The sequence below is a fragment of the Crocodylus siamensis genome, chromosome 1, assembly GCF_052110815.1.
Source record: "Crocodylus siamensis isolate JL-2025a chromosome 1, ASM5211081v1, whole genome shotgun sequence".
NCBI classification, from domain to species: domain Eukaryota; kingdom Metazoa; phylum Chordata; order Crocodylia; family Crocodylidae; genus Crocodylus; species Crocodylus siamensis.
Genome location: NC_143395.1, coordinates 258904570 through 258924422, shown reverse-complemented (window position 1 = coordinate 258924422; position 19853 = coordinate 258904570). Strand labels below are relative to the sequence as shown.

At 43.1% G+C, this 19853-nt stretch overlaps 1 protein-coding gene across 4 annotated transcripts in view; it reads left to right on the top strand.

The window, feature by feature from the left end:
* Nucleotides 1-5894: 5894 nt before the first annotated feature.
* Nucleotides 5895-19853, top strand: part of RSPH1 (radial spoke head component 1) — a 30300-nt gene continuing 16341 nt past the window's right edge. For 3 of the 4 annotated variants that reach the window (XM_090061275.1, XM_090061295.1, XM_090061268.1), the window contains exons 1-6: nt 5895-6026; nt 7132-7245; nt 7368-7473; nt 14189-14291; nt 14624-14759; nt 15074-15145. In XM_090061275.1, the coding sequence (XP_089917401.1) occupies nt 5973-6026; nt 7132-7245; nt 7368-7473; nt 14189-14291; nt 14624-14759; nt 15074-15145 (585 nt within the window). In that variant the 5' untranslated portion in view covers nt 5895-5972. The remainder of the gene's footprint in view (nt 6027-7131; nt 7246-7367; nt 7474-14188; nt 14292-14623; nt 14760-15073; nt 15146-19853) is intronic. The other variant, XM_090061285.1, reaches the window with a different exon arrangement.

Sequence of the window (19853 nt, the reverse complement as noted above, 5' to 3'; positions counted from 1 at the left end):
AACACGCTGCCTCTACCATAACTGGTGACTGCAAAGGTAGATGGAGCATCCAGGTATGCTCTTCTGGAGCTACTTGGGACTCAGACACCAAGTATTAAAGTGTTTATAAAGGTTTATTAGACAGTGCACTTGTCAAAGGCTCATCTGGCATCAGTAGGTCTGCAATAGCAATCCTTCCATTGCTACTGTTTTTCTCGACTTGGACCATTACGGTCTCACCTCTCCCAAAGTCAAAAAAAATCTAGAGATCTGCTGAGCCTTATGTGAGGCCTGAAAAGTCCTTTATGGCCCCTTGCTGACCCCTGGGGTGCTCCTACCTTTGCCTGGATACCGATGGCCTTCATACTTCATACTCATAGCTCCTCTCTGGGAATTTGTGTCTTCCTGCAGTGCTAGCCTAGGCCATTTTCAAGGTTCTTTTCCAAGGCTACTTATGCCTGGCTGCTGCCCCCTTCTGTCTGGGTGGCAGTCTTCAAGCCAAGCTGGCACAGCTAGCCCTTCCAAGCTGGAGAAGCAACCCATCCCTCCATTATCCCATTCTGAGTTGTTACAGTGTGGGTTATATAAATCCCATCACTGCACCTGGAATAGGTGCACCTTTGAGTTTTAATTTTGGCCCTTTGGCAAAATAAAATAATTCCTGGACTCGATGATCTCCCGAGGTCCCTTCCAGGCCTACTGTCTATGAAATCTATGAAATCTACTTTTAAAACGAAAGGCTTTACTTTACTGAGCAGAAAAGCTTAGCATTCCTTAGGCAGGAGAAACCTGTGATGTTATCAGTGTTGAGGAAGAAGGTGATGAGGTTTATGGCTATATTTAAAGCAGGCAAATGGATATCAAGCGCTGACAGCAGTAAGCAATCAGAACAGCTGTTTGCATAATACACAGTTATTTAGTAACTGCAGAGCTATTATTCAGATTGGACCTCCTCAGCCAGACACTGGGAATTAGCATAAAAGCAAAATAACCCTACAATTGTGAGTTAAGTGTAAAGCTTGCTCATACTATGTCAGAATTCAAATACAAAGCATTTTAAAATTAATACAGATACACCAAACTCTAAAGCCAGAAGATGAGGAATTTGTTAGCTAAGGATATGGCCATTTTGAGGTCCATGTTAGTAAGTTGCCTGTTAGACGAAAAGAGAGCCATTAATCAGAGTGCAGTACAATTGTACATGTGAAACCATAACTGTCCAAGGGATTTAAAGTCTTACACTTCAATTGTCACTCTGCTACCTAAATACTCACTTAGCATCCATGCAGCACCCTTGTGCTCCTATTGTCTGTGACAATTCAGTTTCAGTGTAACTTGATAATAATTTTAAAAGCCCATGACTATTTTCATAGAATCATACAAAATTAGGGTTGGAAGGTCATCTAGCCCAACCCCAGAAGATCATCTAGTTCAGGGGTGGACAATTATTTTGGGCAGAGGGCCGCTTACTGAGTTTTGGGCAAGCCATTGAGAGCCACATGACAGGCAGCCCAAGGCAGATTAATATTAATTTTCTAAATTTTTTAGGGGCCCCACGGGCCAGATAGAATGGCCTGGTGGGCCGCATCCAGCCCCCAGCCTGCATTTTGCCCACCCCTGATCTAATTCAACCCCCTGCTCAAAGCAGGACCATCCCCAAGTAGGTCATTCCAGCCAGGGCTTTGTCAAGCTGGGTCTTAAAAGCCTTCAGGGATAGAGATTCTACCATCTCTTTAGGTCACCTGTTCCAGTGCTTCACCACCTTCTTAGTGAGAAGGTTTTTTCCTAATATCCAACTTAAACTTCTCTTGCTGCAACTTGAGACCATTGCTCCTTGTTCTGTCATCTGTTTTGTTTATACATGAACATAGGGCTTTTTTTCCAAACCATATCACATCCCTCATTCATAAATTCTGATATCTTGCTATCTTGCTTCCATCAGAAGGTAGAGTAGGGTCACACCTTGGCACAGTGCTTCTCAACCAGGGTTCAATGTCACCCTGGGGTGCCTCAAGATCCTTTCAAGGTTGCAACAGGGTGCCATGTAATGTTAGTGTTGTTAGGGATGCAACTATGATTCACAAAATAAACCCAGACATTTCAGATAGGCTCCTTAGTGTTAAAAATATTCTGAGCTTCTGGGATCTTATTGATTTCTTTGCAACAGAAAAACTTCAAAATTATTTCTTCATAGTAAAAAAATGAGTGAAAACCAAGAGCTGGCATTTTCTGAGGAATACTTTTAGCCTAACAAGGGGTGTCTTACATCTAGAAAGGTTGAGAACCATTGCCTTAATGTGAAGTTACACATGTCATTTAGACCTGTCTGAGCCCCCAAGGTCTGGAACAGCCTGCCATCAGAGGTGGTTCAAGCACCTAAATTGAACACCTTCAAGAGTAAATTGGATGCTTATCTTGCTGGGATCCTATGACCCCAGCTGATCGGGCAGGGGGCTGGATTCGATCTTCCGAGGCCGCTTCCAGCCCTAATGCCTAGTGGATCCAGCTAACTACAGGCCCATTAGCCTGACTTCTATCCTGGGGAAGATCCTAGAAAAGTTTATTAAGGAGGCCATCTTTGATGGACTGGCCCAGGCTAACATCCTAAGGGATAGCCAGCATGGGGTGTTGTGGGTAGGTCTTGTTTGACCAATCTCATTTCCTTCTATGACCAGGTGACCTATCACCTGGACAAGGGAGAAGAGATTGATGTCATATATCTTGACTTCAAAAAAGCTTTTGATCTGGTATCCCATGATCACCTCTTGGCCAAACTGGCCAGTTGTGGCCTTGGCTCCACCACGATCCGCTGGCTGGGAAACTGGCTCCGTGGTTGGACCCAGAGGGTTGTAATCGATGGCAGTCACTCATCGTGGTGCCCTGTGACCAGTGGGGTCCCTCAAGGCTCTGTCCTTGGACCCATACTGTTCAACATCTTCATTAATGATGTGGACACTGGAGTCAGGAGTGGACTGGCCAAGTTCGCCGATGACACCAAACTTTGGGGCAAAGCATCCACGCCAGAAGATAGGCGGGTGATCCAGGCTGACCTGGACAAGCTCAGCAAATGGGCAGACGAGAACCTGATGGTGTTTAACACCGATAAATGCAAGGTTCTCCACCTTGGGAAGAAAAACCTGCAGCTTCCTTATAGGCTCAGCAGTGCTACATTGGATAACACTACAGAAGAAAGAGACTTGGGGGTCATCATTGACCACAAGATGAACATGAGCCTGCAATGCGATGCTGCAGCTAGTAAAGCGACCAAAACGCTGGCTTGCATCCATAGATGCTTCTCAAGCAAATCCCGGGACGTCATTCTCCCCTTGTACTCGGCCTTGGTGAGGCCGCAGCTGGAGTACTGCGTCCAGTTTTGGGCTCCACAATTCAAAAAGGATGTGGAGAAGCTTGAGAGAGTCCAGAGGACAGCCACGCGCATGATCAGAGGTCAGGAAAACAGATCTTACGATGACAGGCTGAGAGCCATGGGACTCTATAGCCTGGAAAAGCATAGGCTCAGGGGTGATCTGATGGCCACCTATAAGTTTATCAGGGGTGACCACCAGGATCTGGGGGAACGTTTGTTCACCAGAGCGCCCCAAGGGATGACGAGGTCGAATGGTCACAAACTCCTGCAAGACCGTTTCAGGCTGGACATAAGGAAGAATTTCTCTACTGTCCGAGTCCCCAAGGTCTGGAACAGTCTGCCAGCGGAGGTGGTTCAAGCACCTACATTGAACACCTTCAAGAGTAAATTGGATGCTTATCTTGCTGGGATCCTAATACCCCAGCTGACTTCCTGCCCCTGGGGCAGGGGGCTGGACTCGATGATCTCCCGAGGTCCCTTCCAGCCCTGATGTCTATGAAATCTATGAAATCTATGACCATACTAAGGACATTTAAAACAACAGGTGTATCTACATGTTTAATTAATATGCTTTAGGCAATATGTATTAAATCTAGTACCCTTGGGCTCCTGTACACATGCAGGGAGGCTGCTCCAATGTGCTTTAATTACAGCGTGTTGGAGCAGACTCAATTGAGACTGCAGGAGCGTGATAATTATTGCAGTCCAGCAGACTCCAGCATCACATCTATCAGTGTCCCCACATTCAAAAATGGTGGCAGAGGCACTTTAACTAAAACTTGTTTGACAAGCTAAAGTTAAAGCACCCTTGCTGGCATTTTTCAGTGTGGGGATGCTGATACATGTGACACTCCACGTGCTTTAATTAGTGCAGCTCTCAGAGCCATGCTAATTAAAACACCCACCCTGGGCCTCTTGGATCATGTCTATAAATGCCCTTCATTGTGAGGTACTGCAAAAATGAGCATGAGCTAAAGAGTGTGGTTTTTTGTGATGCTTTAATAAGCATTAAAATAGGCTAATGCACATTGAAGTGCATGTGTAGATACACACAAACACCCATACATTAAAGTTAATTAAGTTGTGGTAAGTTTCCTCTGAGCATCTCAGAATTAAGCCAATTCACATGACGGTTAATTCCAGGCTGTGCTATCTAGCTCATGTTAGAGTAACTTTACTCTGTTCCACGGAGCTTAAAGGAGATATCTGCAATCCTCCAGCATCCCAGGATAAACTGCTCTTTCTACCTCTCCCTCCAGCAAGGATAGAGTCTAGGAGTCCTGGCTCCTAGCCACCTCCTTGCTGGCAAACCTCTAGTGGCAGGTCAGAGCTCTGTAGGCAAGAAACATTATTAATCCTTAACATGCAACTACTCACAGCATTTAGCGTTAACTTTAACATCACGTACAAATTACCTGCAATGCACTTTTCTTGTATTCAGACAAAAAACATGTTGCCTTGATGCTTGTTCAGGCACACATAAGTTCTTTTGTTCACAAATTATCCTTAGTAGGAGGATTGCTAACCTAAGAAAGCTTCATCCTTCCGGTTGGATTTCAGACACTTCAGCAGAGCGAAGTCTAGCATAAGTCTTCTGGCTTCAATTTAAAAAGAAAACACAGTTTATAATAAGATTCACCCAGCTTCTGCAGAGAGGGCTTGCTCTGTTGTCCAGATGCATAAAGATTAATTTACAAGCTGGAGTCATATGATACAATGAACAGATAAGATTGGTGACCTGCAATGTCCGAGTAGCTCTGAACCCAAGATAAACAATGCTGGATGTAGCTATAGTTTAAAATGTAACATGTTCTTTGTATTTACTGATTTCAGGCCCAACCATTCTGTATGACAGAACTCCCAGAAGGCAGAAATGAAGCTGCATGACTATGAGAGACATTCGCTTTGAATGGCATGAGACAGACTCATTACCTTTATTTTGCAATAGAAATGACCATATTTTATTGTGCACACATAAGCCACAGTATAATTCCCACAGTACTTTTGAAAGAAGATTTTTCCAGCGTTCAAGCTGCACAGAGCAGGGACAGAGCCCAATCTGCTGCTAACTAACCTTTCCTTTCCTGCCTAACTAAAGCGGAAACCCTACCTGTTTCCCTGGGTGGAACAATGATTTTGAAGAAAGCAGAAGACTCTCCAGGAGGGTGAGAAATAGAAGAAAAGAGGATGGGAGCAAGGAGTATGCACCAAAATTGCCCTAAGAAAAGTTAACTTGATTAATGGTAACACCCAGTCCATTAAAAAGGAGAGATGATGGCCCAGCCAGGCTCCCCCAACTGTGGGGGAGGTTCTCAAACCCCCTGGACCACGTGGCAGCAGGAGAGTTATCCCCCACCCCCAGCCCCATGCAGCAGCCAGCCGAGTCCGGGCAATGCCCACAGCCCGCCCTGCTGCGCGCCGGGCAGGAAGGGGTTACTGCGCACGGAGGGGCGGGGCTAAAAGCGCCGCGCTCAGGACCCGGGACAGCAGCGGGAGCCCCACCCCCTGCCCGGAAGAGCCCGGGGCGGTGCTCGCGTTGCCTTGGCGACGCCGTCGTCGTGCTAACCGCCTCCCTCCCCACCCTGCGGGGCGGTCGCCATGGCGACGCTGACGCGGCTGCGGCGCCATGTCGGATCTGGGCTCGGAGGAGTTCGAGGAGGAGGCGGAGACCGACCTTGGGGTGCGCGGGGGCCGCCGTAGCGCCCCCCCCCGCCCCAATGGCCCCCGCCGGGTCCTAGCTCCCCCACGCGCGAAAGACCTGCCCCCCACCCCGCCGCTAGGTGGCGGGCCTGGGGCGGGGGGGCGGGGAGGGGGGCGTGGACACAGGGACGAGGGGTGCATGGAGGGACAGATAGAGGGCTAGATGCATGGATGGATGTGTAAATGTATGGTTGGATGGGTGGATGGATGGACAAGACAGCTGGATGGATGCCTTGGTTAGATAGATGAGGGGATGGATGGATGGATGAATGCATCGATGGGTGGGTGGATGGATGGACAGACAAGTGGGTGGGTGCATGGATCGATGGATTTGTGGACAGGCAGATGGATGGGTGGATATGTGGATGGATAAGTGGATGCATGGATGGATGTGCGTTTGAGTGGGTGGGTGGATGGATAGGTGGATAAGTGGGTGAATGGATAGACAGATAGGTGGATGAATAGATGGGTGAACACAGGGGGAGGGGCAGTGCTGAAAGGAAGGTGGCCTTCAGGTGCCAAGCAGGAGCTAGTGCACAGCCATGTTTGAGGGTGTGAGTTTTTGGGGAAAGGACCTATCTGGGGTTCTCAACCTTTATAGAACCCCACCCCCAAGCACTGCCAGCTCATAGCTTTCACTCATGTTTTTTGACTGCAGAACAAGACTAGAGCAGTTCTTTCATTGCAAAGAACTCAGAAAGACCCCAACAGGGCAGAGTGCTTTTAACACTATGGATTCCTACTGGAAATCTCTGGGTTTATCTTGTGAATCAGGTGTGCATACCTGACAGTGCTAACATTGTGTGGCACCCCTGCTGTTATACCCTTGAAAGGATCTCAGAGCACCCCAGGCTGCCTTAGCACCATGGCTGAGAATGACCAACCTACGTAAGGGACTCAGAAAAGGAGCAGGTCACAACAAACAAGTGGCTGCCTTTTCTTACACATGTTGAATTTGGCTTCCAGTCTCTCCCTCTCAGCAGATGAATGGCGTTACATGAGACTAAAAGCTTTCCTATCAATACAACTGGTAGAACAAAAAAATAATCATAAAACCCACCTTGCCTCTTGTTCCTTTTAATTAGGAGTATGATGGTGAGCGCAATGCAGCAGGTGAACGACATGGACATGGAAGGGCTCGGTTACCCAATGGTGATACATACGAAGGAGAATATGCATATGGTCTAAGAAATGGACTGGTAAGATTTAGTGCAGTCCTCTCTAACTGAAGTCATTCATATGTTTCAAACAGTTTTATTAAGTGAGGCTGAAATGATAGTGAAAATTGACAAGCCCTATATCTACACTAAATATGTTTCAGGGGACCTACAGATTTAAAAATGGTGCTCGCTACATTGGAGAATACCTTCAAAACAGAAAGCATGGCAATGGCATTTTTATGTATCCAGATGGATCAAAGTACGAAGGTAAAGTGCTGACCATGATTTTGAGGATTTAAACACCCGAGAAGGCAAGGTTATACACTTAAGTGTTAGGAGAAAATAAGTCTAGTGCCACATTTCTAACTAGATCTCTAACACCAACATTTCTGTGTTTCTTTCCTGTTATTCCTGACTTTTTGCAAATTTGGGAGGTAAGTGGCTTGAAGTATTCGGCAGGAATTTATTTTGCTAACTCAATCAACAGAATTTAATATTCCAAATTATACATACCATTGAGCAAAGTTTTTACATCCTCCATTGGAATAATAGAAGAGAGTTACAAGAGCAAACAAGATCAAGAATATGTGTTCACATGTAGTGATTGAGCTCCTAGAATTGTAGATTTTAGTTCAGAGTATTTTTCCTCTTTCAGAGAATTATGTTATCATAATGATAAAGTGTAGGATTTATAGTTTCAGTGCACCCAAAACAGCGAAGAGTAGAAGTTCAACCTAAGGACAGGTGTGCTGTGATCACTATCCAGCCTTGGCACAATTTAAAGCATCTCTAAGAAGTATTTATGACTTCTGGCATATGTTTACCAACAGAGAATTGGTCATGTCTGAGCAGGCTCTGCCACATACCCACTTTCTTCCCTGGACAGCCTCTGTCTCCTGACCTCTCCTTTTGCTGTATCAAATAGTGTCAAGGAAAAGCTAAAAAATGTGCAGAAGATTAAATTAATGTATGCAGCAGAGTCTTTGGGCAAATTTATACAGAAAGAAAGCTTATGCAAGATTGTTAGTGCTTAATTACAATACACAAACACTATTCAGTCACTACCAAACCTGGAGACACCTTCCTGTTTGACCTGAAAATTCTCTAAATTTCTGTGGTTTTCCTTCTGTTGGACCAGGACTTCCCTAATCCAACTAAATACCAAGGCCTCATTGGCATGCAGAAACAAGGAAGAGAGACATGTCAGTCATGTGAAGACCTGTAATATATTAGATGGTGTGCAATACCAACTGTCTAGCCCTTGGCCAAGGAACATTTCTTCTCATTCTTGGACATTTATGGGTTATCTCTGTGGAATAATTTCTATTTGGGCAGTACATTCTCTGTCTTATTCCACTTTGTGACAGGGCACGCCATGGGGAAACCTGACTATCTAATAGTTTATGGCCACATTATGGAAGTTTTGTACAGAAATCACACCTTATAAGTCTTTCACTAGACTTAACTAGTCAGTAGTCCTTTTTCACCAGGCTGTACTGTCTATTTCTTGGTTCATTTAGACAGTCTTTCACTCCAGGCTGTCAGGCCCAATAGTGACAATTCAAGACTATGCTACATCAACATGTGGGGGTTGTGTTTACTCAGTGACTCACTATGATCTCTCACCCTCTGCATACTGGTAGTGTCTTAGCACCTCTTACTCTGGGCAAGGTTAAGGTATGGGAGTCCAGGCCCGTCAAGCTCTTCTGGTTTGAGGTCCTGACCCTGTCTGGCTATGAAGATCTCCTACAAATCCACACTCCACTGGATCCATGAACCATGGAATTTATTATCAACCATCTTCCTTAGCTTGTTTCGTTTTCCAGTTTCCTCAAACCTCTTCAGTTCACCCAGCTCTAACTCTTCTTTTTTGCTGCTCCTTTTTTCTAGTCACTGGCTCTGTACTGCTCTTCTCTGTAGTCTTAATTAATCCTCTGTTCTGGTACCCCAGTTTTCTCCATGAGCTGTTCAGCACCATACTTTTGACTAGAGCAGGGGTTTTCAACCTTTTTTGGTTGGTGTAACCCTGGCGGCCGCTCGAGAAGCGGGGAGTCCCTCGGTGGCCAGTTGACGAGCGAAACTGGAAGTGCCAGCGGCTTTTCCATCCTGGTGCCACGGAACCCCTGGGGCCTTCCAAAGTAGCCTAGGGGTACACATACCCTTGGTTGACAACCCCTGGACTAGAGCTTTAGTCACCAGACTGCAGCTTACTTCTTATCCTGAATCAGCCCTTATATAGTCTCAGGTGGTGGAACCCATATTGGGAAGTCTTCAGTCTTAAAGGGCCTGCAGAGGTGCCTCCCTGTGCATCTTTGTAAATGGAGTTAGGAAATGCTATTACAACACAGAAAAATGGTTTGAGGCTGATTTATTTTCTGTGTCTTCTTTTGACAGCAAGGAGATTAGTTGAGTCAAACTCTTACCTTCTTCATTAACTGTTTTAAATAATTTTTTTCTAGGAAGACATTTAATTCCAGGATTAACACTTTTCTGCAAAAAAGCTTTTCTTTCTTTTCAGTAGAGATTTTAACACAGTCCTAGTACAGAATAATGTCAGCTTTAAAAAAAAGATTAAAAACTAGAGACTGAATTTTGAAATGTCAGGGCCAAACTTAGGCACTTAATTGAATAGATGGAGATCTAGACGTCAGTGGCTCAGGCCCATTACTCAATATCTTTTCTATGGAAATCAAAATACACAGTTACTTGTAACTGCCTAAAGTTTAAGCAGACAAGTTTGTAAATGTGGACACTTACAACAGGTTAAAAGCATATTGAAGCTAAGATGTAGGATCTTTTTGGGAGTCTTGAAAATATTTTCACACTGTTCTTTTATTTGATGATCTAGAACCTGCCAGATTGCAGTGGTGATTTGAATAGAAAAATTATCATAAGAGTTGTTTTGTGTTATGTTTTCCAAAGAAGTCCTGAAAAAGGTTTTTGACCACATTATAAATTCAAGCCCTATATAGGGCATAAGACTATGTTTATTAAAAAGTCATTGCAACTGTGACATCTGAAGTATCGGTAACATAAATATTTAAGTTATTAAGAATAAAGGAATTTAACTGGATTTTTATAATCTTCGGTCTGAGTGTAGAATTGTTATGTTTTGGCACATCTACACGTGCAATTAATGTGAAGCAATAAACTCTGGGGTTTATAACGGGACCACCATTATATACCATTGCAAATGCAATGGGACATGTCTGCAGCACCACATACTGCACATTCAGTTGTTCATGCTGCAAGGGAAATGCTGCAAGGGATATCCTGGGGTCAAAAAAAACCACAGAAAAAAAAGTGGAGAGGCATATATGGTGGCAGTGTGTGCCGCCCAAAGCTAGAGCCTGGCTGGCCAGAGCCACACTCTGCTGCTGGCCAGACTCTGTGCAGCAGGATTACTGGTGCTGCAACCCCAGGAGGCCTCCAGGACCCTAGGTAAGGCTGCTGGAGTCAACCCAGTGCTTGCTGGCCCTAGCTTCCCCTACACCACACAGGGTAACTTACCCTGTGCCAGAGCATGCATGGCACAGGCATTCCCTGGCGATAGCTAGCAGTGGCACAAAGCGCGCAGCTGCTAGTTGTCCTCAGGGAACCAAATGTCCACACACATCTGGACACGGCCACAGTAGCTCCCTTTCTTAGTATAGCTTTTCAAAAACAATACATTGTAGCTTCCTTCAGTCGAGGGTCCAGCTTGAGAAAAGCTGACAAACAGAAACCAATTCTGGCTGCAATTAGTCTTTGAACTTCAACATAATTTTTCTGTACAAACCAAGCAAATAAATCATTCTCCAGTTCCTTTGCTCAGGTTTGATTTAAGAATCTTATTGGGTTTAAAAGTGAAGCTATAATCTCTCTGGTGTTTGGAGGGGGGCAACTGACTTTTTATAGCATCCTCACATCCTGACAGATCGGAACTACTAGTTCTTCCCTCCATGTTTGGTACGTCAAGTAGCCTTTAAAGTCAATTTTCTCTTTTTTAGCTAATGAAGGTTTTTAGTTTCTGTTTCACTTAGTGAAGGGGAACACATTCCCCTTCACAGTAACTCTGCATTGTTTCTTTTTTTCTAACCCCCATTTAATTTCAACAGCTCATTAACATTTTGCGGAAGGGAGACTTGTTAAAAATTTAGCACACAAAATGATGTTTGGGTTCACAGTAAGAGGAAAACCATATTTGCTTTCCAAAGGCAAGCTAACCCCTGTCCATTTGCTCCCACTCCACAAAAATAAACCTTTTAAGGTTTTTTGGCCAGTCATAAAGAAGCAAATAAAAGGCATAAGCCAAAGTTTTAAAAATCCTATTTCAGGTCACCGTGAAAAAATGGGTTTATTATTATATTATTTTTTGTTCATTTCCTCACATAAAGATATACAAAGTCTTTGATATTACAAGCAGAAGAGCTTAGTCAGCCCAACAAAAAAGGCAGGAAGAGTAATCTTTTGTAAATGTAAGCAAAATACATATTTCAGTTTATAAAAAACCGAACTAGTTTAAACCACAGGCTTGAAGTAGAGATGTTCTTACTTTGTATGAAGTAGGACTTCAAATACCAAATGATCAGTGTAAACTGACCTAGATTTTTTCAGAGAAAAAAAAGTCTTTGAAGCTACTATGAATGTTGACTTGTTTTAAAATTATCAGATTGTGCACCAACTGCCCTCTAAACAAAAATGTCCAGGCTTTGGCAAACATGCTAAACTGTTGATATTTTAAGAGGTATTTGCTATGGCTAAATACTCAGTCCACATGGCAACATAAGCCTATAACACTATAAGATTTATTGCCAGGAGATGGAACCTGTCAGTACTACCCAGAATGTTATATAGCTTGTCTAGTTCATCATAACATAATATATATTAAAGCGGATGAGGTATGAACAAATGTAAAAATATATACTTACAGTAAAAGAAAGATCAGGCAGCTGAATAGCAATTTGTGGACAAGGGCACAGAATGAAGAGAAGGATTTGAGAGTAAAGTGGGGAAAGCAAGGAAAGAGAGTGGTAGTAGAAAAATGAGACAGCCCAGAAGAGAGAAAAAGAGTGTGAGAGACATATGAAAGGGGGCACAATCAGGAAAGAAGGGAGGGAGCCAGAATAACATAGACTGTTCCTTCTAGAGTGAGGACCTGATAAATGATCAGCTGCTTTTGTCTGAACAGAAAAAAATGGTGTGAAGGGCCAATTGAGGATTTTTCCTATGTGACAGTGTGTTGGAAGCATCCTGAAGGCAAACAGTGGCATGGAGGGGTGCAATGTCTGACTAACAGAACGGTCCCTAGGAGACTGCTCTACTTGACACAAGTTAGAGCCTCTCTGCGGGCCCACAGAACTAGGCTTTTAAATAAACTTCCCTGTCCCCTTGTTACCGATTATGCATTGATTGAAATAACTTAGTTCACACAATGTGATTGCTGTTATTTTAACTTTACAAACAAGGGTGTAAAAAGGTGTGAATAGGTCAAGAGATTTTGGAGCAGACAGCTAGAATTTGAGAATCCTGTATGTGTGTGCAGAAACATTCCTTAGATAGCACATAATCTCTCAGGGCTTGAGTAACGAAGAGGTGAATAGCTGAGCAGAGGAGGAAAACAGTTGAGAATACTGTTTCACAACTAGTAGTAAAACCACACATGCTCAGATATCCAGCTTCAGAAGCAGAATAGCATCTTGCACTCCTTTATGCGTGGCTATTTTCTACATTTTCTCCTTCCCTAGTTCCTTTTGTTCACAGATCATTGCAGAGGCACACAGTTGAGTACATCTAGTACATTCTAATACTGTAGCTCTGTGGTTGCTTAGAAGATGCTCTAGTGTGCTGATCAGGTCCATGGTTCAGAATATTTTTCCTCCCCCTTTTTGAGGCTTAAATCCTTCGTTCACTCAATAAATGGAATATGTCCTACTGATCAGTTCGTGCTGCTAACTTTTCTGTTGATGTGTCAAAGCCTTTAGCCATCTGTAAATATGTCACTAATAACAGCAGTAATGATCAAGTGATAAAAACCAGATTTCTGTTGAAAAAAGCCAGCACTGTTGTAATCTCATTTATGTTTGAGTACAAACAGACTACACAATGATCTACAAACCAGCTTTTCCTAGAGGCTACTTGACAACTATCTTTGCCTTTCACATTCAGGTAGAAGATCACCGAGTTAAAAATTGCTTCTTTTCCCTTTGTAGTTATTTACAGAAATTACATTGCTTAATCAGAACTAATATGGTATTTTGGCAGCTGTCATAATAATGGGCACTGACAGAAGTGACATTTGTCATGCAGTTGGTCTAATGAAAGTGCTCTACAGCTGTGCCTTGGTGCACTGCATGGCTGCAGAGTGCTTTAAAAGTGGCCTATTACATGACAAATTAACCCTTATCTAATGAGGGATCAGATGGCGGTGCTGTCTGCAAAAAGAGAGGGGGGAGAGGGCAGAGAGAGAGAACTGTGGGCTGGGGCTTGCCCGACCTAAACTGAAGAGAGTGGGGGACGGATTGGAGTCCCTCTGGCTTGCAGAACCCCCTCCAAGGCCCTCCCCCTCCAGCTCAGGTCAGGCAAACCCCTGCCTGCAGCTGCATCCCCCTCCCTTCCTGCAGACAGCTGGGGTGGGGGGAGGGCTAGAGAAGAGAGACTACAGGCAAGCAGTTCCTCTGCTGGGTCAGCTCCAAAGTTGAACTCAGTTCCCTGCTCTTGCCCCCATGACAGTGAACGTCTATTGGGTCAGGGGGAGGGGAGGATCACTCTAACTCCTGGTACTTTATGTGATATCACTTTATGTGATAAAGTTCCAGGAGTTAGAGCAAGGACCTGCATGTCTGTCAGTGCTCAACATTCTTTTTTGGTTGTTTAATTGTGTGCTATCTTCATTCACATAACGTTAACTAGATGCCAGTACAATAGTTCTAAAGACTGATTAGCAGGACGCAAAGTGAAATTTATCACTTCCATCCTTTTTTTTTTATCATGTCCATTGAAGGAGAATGGGTGGAGGATGAAAGACATGGCAACGGAGTATATTACTATGCAAATGGAGACACCTACACTGGAGAATGGTTTAACCATAGAAGGTTTGTTTCATGGTAACAGCAATCTTTCACTTTTTATAAGGGCATTAAAACAACACAATCTTCTCTACAAATTTGTGGCTGCCTATATGAAAGAGAGAGCTGTGGGAGGGTTTTGCCAATCAAATCCAATTTCGCCAGAAAGTGTGCAGTAAGACAGCTCATTCCAATAGGCACAGACAGAAGACTGACTGAGTATGAATGCCCGAGCAAGAAGGATGTGCGATTGGAAATTCAGATGATGGTGGTTATTTTAGTTATATGTCTAACTCATTACCTGTGTAAAGTAATCCAGTATTTTATATTTAAAGTAATGTAAAATAAAATTATTATTTGCCATTTCCCAGGCACGGACAAGGTACATACATCTATGCAGACACTGGCTCTAAATACGTTGGTGGCTGGGTTAATGGGAACCAGGAAGGAGGAGCTGAACTCATTCATCTGAACCACAGATACCAGGGCAAGTTTGTAAATAAATACGTAAGTGTGTTGGAAAGTTTGGGTTTATTTGAAAACACTTTTTCACTGTCCCAGTTTGGGCTGTTTGCATTGAAAATTCTCATCGTTTAATTTAGCCTTGGAACCATAAATGTAAGAGAGAAAACATAATTCACTGGTCAAATAGGGAAAAAAAATGTTTTAAGTATAAAAACCAACCTACACATGTAGTTTGCATAGAGTTTTGTATAGCTTTCAGTATTTTTACTGAATTGTATAATGTATCTTGCATTTACTCCTTCAAAGTTTGCTAGCTATAAAGTCTTTCTAATTCTTTTCTCTTTTTTTTTTTTAAGCCAATAGGTCATGGAAAGTATGTCTTTGATATTGGGTGTCAACAGCATGGGGAATACGTACAATCAGAAACGGTAAGTAATATAGTACAGACTACACTAAATGTCAGAAAAAAATGTTTTGCTTTGTGCTTTGCAAGTGCAAACACACAGAAAGGCCATTTCTACTCCCAGTGCAAGAAGCAGCAGTGCACTGAAATCAGTATCATCCTCTAAATGTTCTAGGCTTCAGGAGGAAAAAATTAGATGGACAGCACTGTAGCTGAGGCTGCTTTTGAAAATATGCCCCATTATTATCTTGTTTCTGTGACAGGCAAAGTACCCACAACTCCCATTTATTTCTGTGAGAGTTGTTGGTTGATAGCTGCTACGGGGGCCAATTTTTCTCTCTGCCTCTTGAGTTTGGATCTTTCAGACATATTTCTGACTACCTAACCAAAGTGCAACAACAGTACTACCTCACTTTTATAGTAAGCACATAGTCTTGGCCTAAATTTCTGATTTTAAGTTAGTGAACATGATGCATTTTGCTTGGATTTAGCCTGCTCTTTTTCTGAATTGCCTCACATACTAGTTTACAGCTTCCATTTTATACTACCTCAAAACCTTCATAATGACACCTAAATTAAAGCTTTAGGTGATTTGTAATCTATATTTATTTTTACTCCTGCTATAAGGAGACTTTCTACTTTTTCTTTCTGCACTGAACAGAGGCCTGACTGGCCAGTACCACAGCCTTGGCCAGTGGCAGTGTGTGATAGAGTCTCGGAGGTTCAGTAGTGTGTGTGGGGGGGCCATCAGCTCCCTTTTTCTTTTGTCACCAACATGCATGTTTAGTGGCCATTTAAATACCAATTTTGGATGGCAAAAAAGGATGTGATTCCTTTTCCTGAAACAACGAACCTCTACCCACTGCTCCTACACCAAGTGCTGCTACTGCTACTTGGCCTTCCTTGCTGTCAGCCTCTGCAAGGAAGGTGCAGGGTGTAGGTGTGGGAGGGAAATAACAGATGAGAAGGTGAGGTGCTCTCTTATCTCCATTCTGGTTCCCCTGTATTAGGCAGCACCCAGAGTCCATGCCTTTCTCACCCTCCCATTGTTATGCTACTGGCAATGAATGTGTCAAATGTAGTTCACTTGTATTTCTTTTTTCATAAATTTACTTAGCTAATCCAACCCAAGGACAAGAGAGAGGGCAGCAAAGAACTGCCTTCTATTCCAGGGTATGGGAATGCACCTGCCATTGAAGGCTTTATCTTCTTGGAGCCTGGTTTAACAGAGGTGCTGTCTGACTTGAATGAAGTGTTTCTGCATGGTTTACCTGCATGTAACAAAAGCTAAAAAAGGAGCATGGGAAAGGTCTGCATTTCTAATCTTTGACAGAGTTTAGAAATTAGAAAGTTTTGCTTTTCCTTTATAAATACAGCTCCTGGTATTTATGTATTTTGTTTGCTAATACTTTGAAAATGTTTATATCACTTTTTGGAACTGTCCATGTTCCAGCAACTGTAGGTAAACAGAGTATTTGAGGTTCTGCAAGTGATTTTCAAACAGTAATCAGTGATCACACTGTTTTTGTGTGTGCAATGATGAAAGCTACTCTACAGAAAGAGACTTGGAGACAGAAAAACATGAGTGATTCATTCAAAGTCATGGATAGTCAGTTACCAGGATCTGGGTTTCTGAACTTCTTCTTGAGAAAGTGTAATTTCTTTAAGGTTAGAAAAAGTTGCAGCATAACATTTTACAATGCAAAGAAAAGAAAGTCATAACAAGGACAAAGTGCAAAGTGATAATAAAAAAACACTTTTAGCAAAGAGTATACACATGTATTTTATAAACTTCACTACTGCAGTCATAAATAGCAACAGCACCTACAGATGGAGTTACACATCACACTTAGACTATACTAAATCTGTGGAATGTTAAGCACTGTTAAAGTTAGACCATACTGTGAGTAGTTGCACATTAAAGGTTAATACTGTTTCTTGCCTGCACAGCTATGACTTACCACTGTAGGGCAGGTGAACAGGGTCATAGCTAGGTACCAGGGGACCTGGGGTGCATTTTGATGAGCGTGCGTGTACAAGGCTGTGTGTTTCAAGTGGGGCAAATAGCAGCAGATAATTGTGCCACTGCTATTTGTGCCAGGCATGCCCTTGCACGTGTGCTGTTGTGTGTAGCATACTGACTGGAGTGGGGCAGGGGAGGCTGGGGCCAGCACGTGTGCGAGCACCAGTAGCCCTACCTGGAGTCCTGGGGGCCTCCCAGGGCAGCAGAGGCATTGAGCTGGCTGTTTGGAGTCTGGCCAGCAGTCAGTCAAAGCGTGGGAGGCTCAGTTTCTGGTGGCTTACAGCGCTGCTGCATACACTGCATCACTTTATTTAGTGGCAGATTTTTTGCCACTGGAATCTCCTGGTGTCAGAAATAAATACCATGCTGCTAATTAGCAGTGCAGTGAACAGGTGCTCATGCACCATGTGGTTTGTGGTGCTTTAAATGGGTTTGAGGTGCCACAAACTGTATGTGCGCTCTCATCGAGACACACTCGTCGGCTCTATCTCTGCTCTGGGTCAGGCAAGAGGAGGGGGCTGGGAGTGATACATTTTGGGGTGTCGGAGACTGAAAATTGCTTGTTTTATCTCCATGGAGGAGAATGAAAGCATGGCCATGATAACCCATGCTTGATGTGGCATAAATTTGAGATGCTCACAGGGCACTTAGTATGAGCTACGAAGCTTTGAAGTGTGGACACTAGCATTTTAAGCACCCTTAGAGTGGTCCAAGTCAATGTGCATCTTCACTGTAACAGATTGAACTAAGGCAAGGAACCAGGTGCTCCTGAGTTGAAAGCATAGTTCTGCTGTTGGCTTCCTGTGCAGCTTTGTGCAAGTCATAGTTTCTTCATCTGTAACATAGGGATATTTCTTCTGACTCAAGAGGAATTTCATGAGGATTAGCTAATATTTGGTTACTACTTTGAAAGTGTAAACCATTATTGTAACTACAGATGATTATAATTTTATGTACCTGTTAGCTAAATAGCTACATAAAATATAAAACATAGAATTCTACTTTATTTTTTAATGAGCTGGTGCTGTTTCTTCAAATGACAGACAATGCCAGTGTTCAGATATTAATTTCCTTCCTTTACTTTCAGTGGAAATAATATAACTGATTTGAAATATTTACACATTTTCAGGCAAGGTGTTAGGAACAATAACACTCATTTTAGATGAATTTGTAAGCAAGAAGATTCAAAGGATTGCATGTGGCTGTAACGGAAGATTTGTGTGTGGGACTACATAAGACCTTCAGCTAACCACCTCGTTTCAGCACATCAGCATTATTAGATATTTGTAAGCAAAATGTATCTTGCAACTCCACATCAGACCCTTGTTCAAAGTGTGCAGGGGTAGATGGGCCAGAGGCAAAATTTGACCTACCTATCTCACCTGGAAGGATTTGTCCCTTAGTTCTTAAATCCATCTGGTAGCTTTTGAGATGTGTTGAGGAGGACTAGGTTATGTCTTTATGAATCTGAGCCACACTTAGGTGAGAGACAAGGTGCATTGATGAGGATGTTGCATTGGGTCGGGATGGTTTTTTTTAATATATATATATATATATATATATATATATAGCACATAATTCTTTCTCCCAGTTGAACAGGAGAGCAGTGTGTGCAATTAGCATAATTAGTGCTTGCTCAGTGGCCCTGGCCTCACCATTGACCTATGGAAAGAAGCCATTTCTGAGGCTAGCTAGTTTGTCTAGCACTTGCTTTCCCAATGCCTTCCTTGAAGTCAGCAAAATGGTGGCTGCAGATACCTAACCAATTTTTTGACTGACTGGCTATGAATATGCTGCTCTGAGTTTTATTTATGTTATGTGCTCAGTTTTACTGTTTAGTTATTTATGTTATAGGGGAAACCATAGCATCCTTTGTAAAAGAGGGAAAGCAATGACTAGAAATATGAGGATATGTAAAGAGGAAATCATTAAGAAGATAGTTTTGCTTCTTTGGCTAAGAGTTTAAAAGATGAGTACTTTTCTAAAATTAGGAAGCCAAGTCCATGTATAGGCATGGATCATGATTATCAAAAGTGTGAAGTGTCCAGCAGCTCCCATTGACCTCAGTACTTTGAAAATGAAGCCCTGGATTTAGATATACAAATATACAAATAGGAGCCTAACTTTAAGCCTCAAATCAGAGTCATCATTTTCAAGTGAATGCAACAGCAACTATTTACTACAGGCCATACTACTCCATTCTAATTACGGCAATGAGAAACTTCATTTATTTCCTGTAGTTTAGCGGTATCAAACCCATTCTGGGTCCTGGGCCAGATCCAGACATCAAGTTCTTCCCAGGCTGAATCTGTGGGGCTGCATCCAGGCTGGGGGACAGCATGGATCCAGGGGCGTGTGCCTGCATGGAGCTGGGGGCATGCAGCTGCATGGAACTTCATTCTGTCAGAGCTCTGAGCTACTGCAGGCCATTGGCTCCTTGCAGATGCATGTCCCTGACTATGCTGTGTGAACATAGATCCATACAGCCACACTGCTTCAGATTCATGCTGCTGCATGCCCTGGGCACTTCTAACCAGAAGTTGTGCAGAGCAGGGAAGAGGTGACAGCTGCAGACTGTCTTGCTCCCTCTCCCAGAAACACTTCTACTGATGGAAAATTTCCACTGCTAGAAATAAATGCCTCTTTATGGCCTAAGTTTAGATAAATTGAACCATCACAACCTGTACTCAGATGACAAAAACATAAAGAG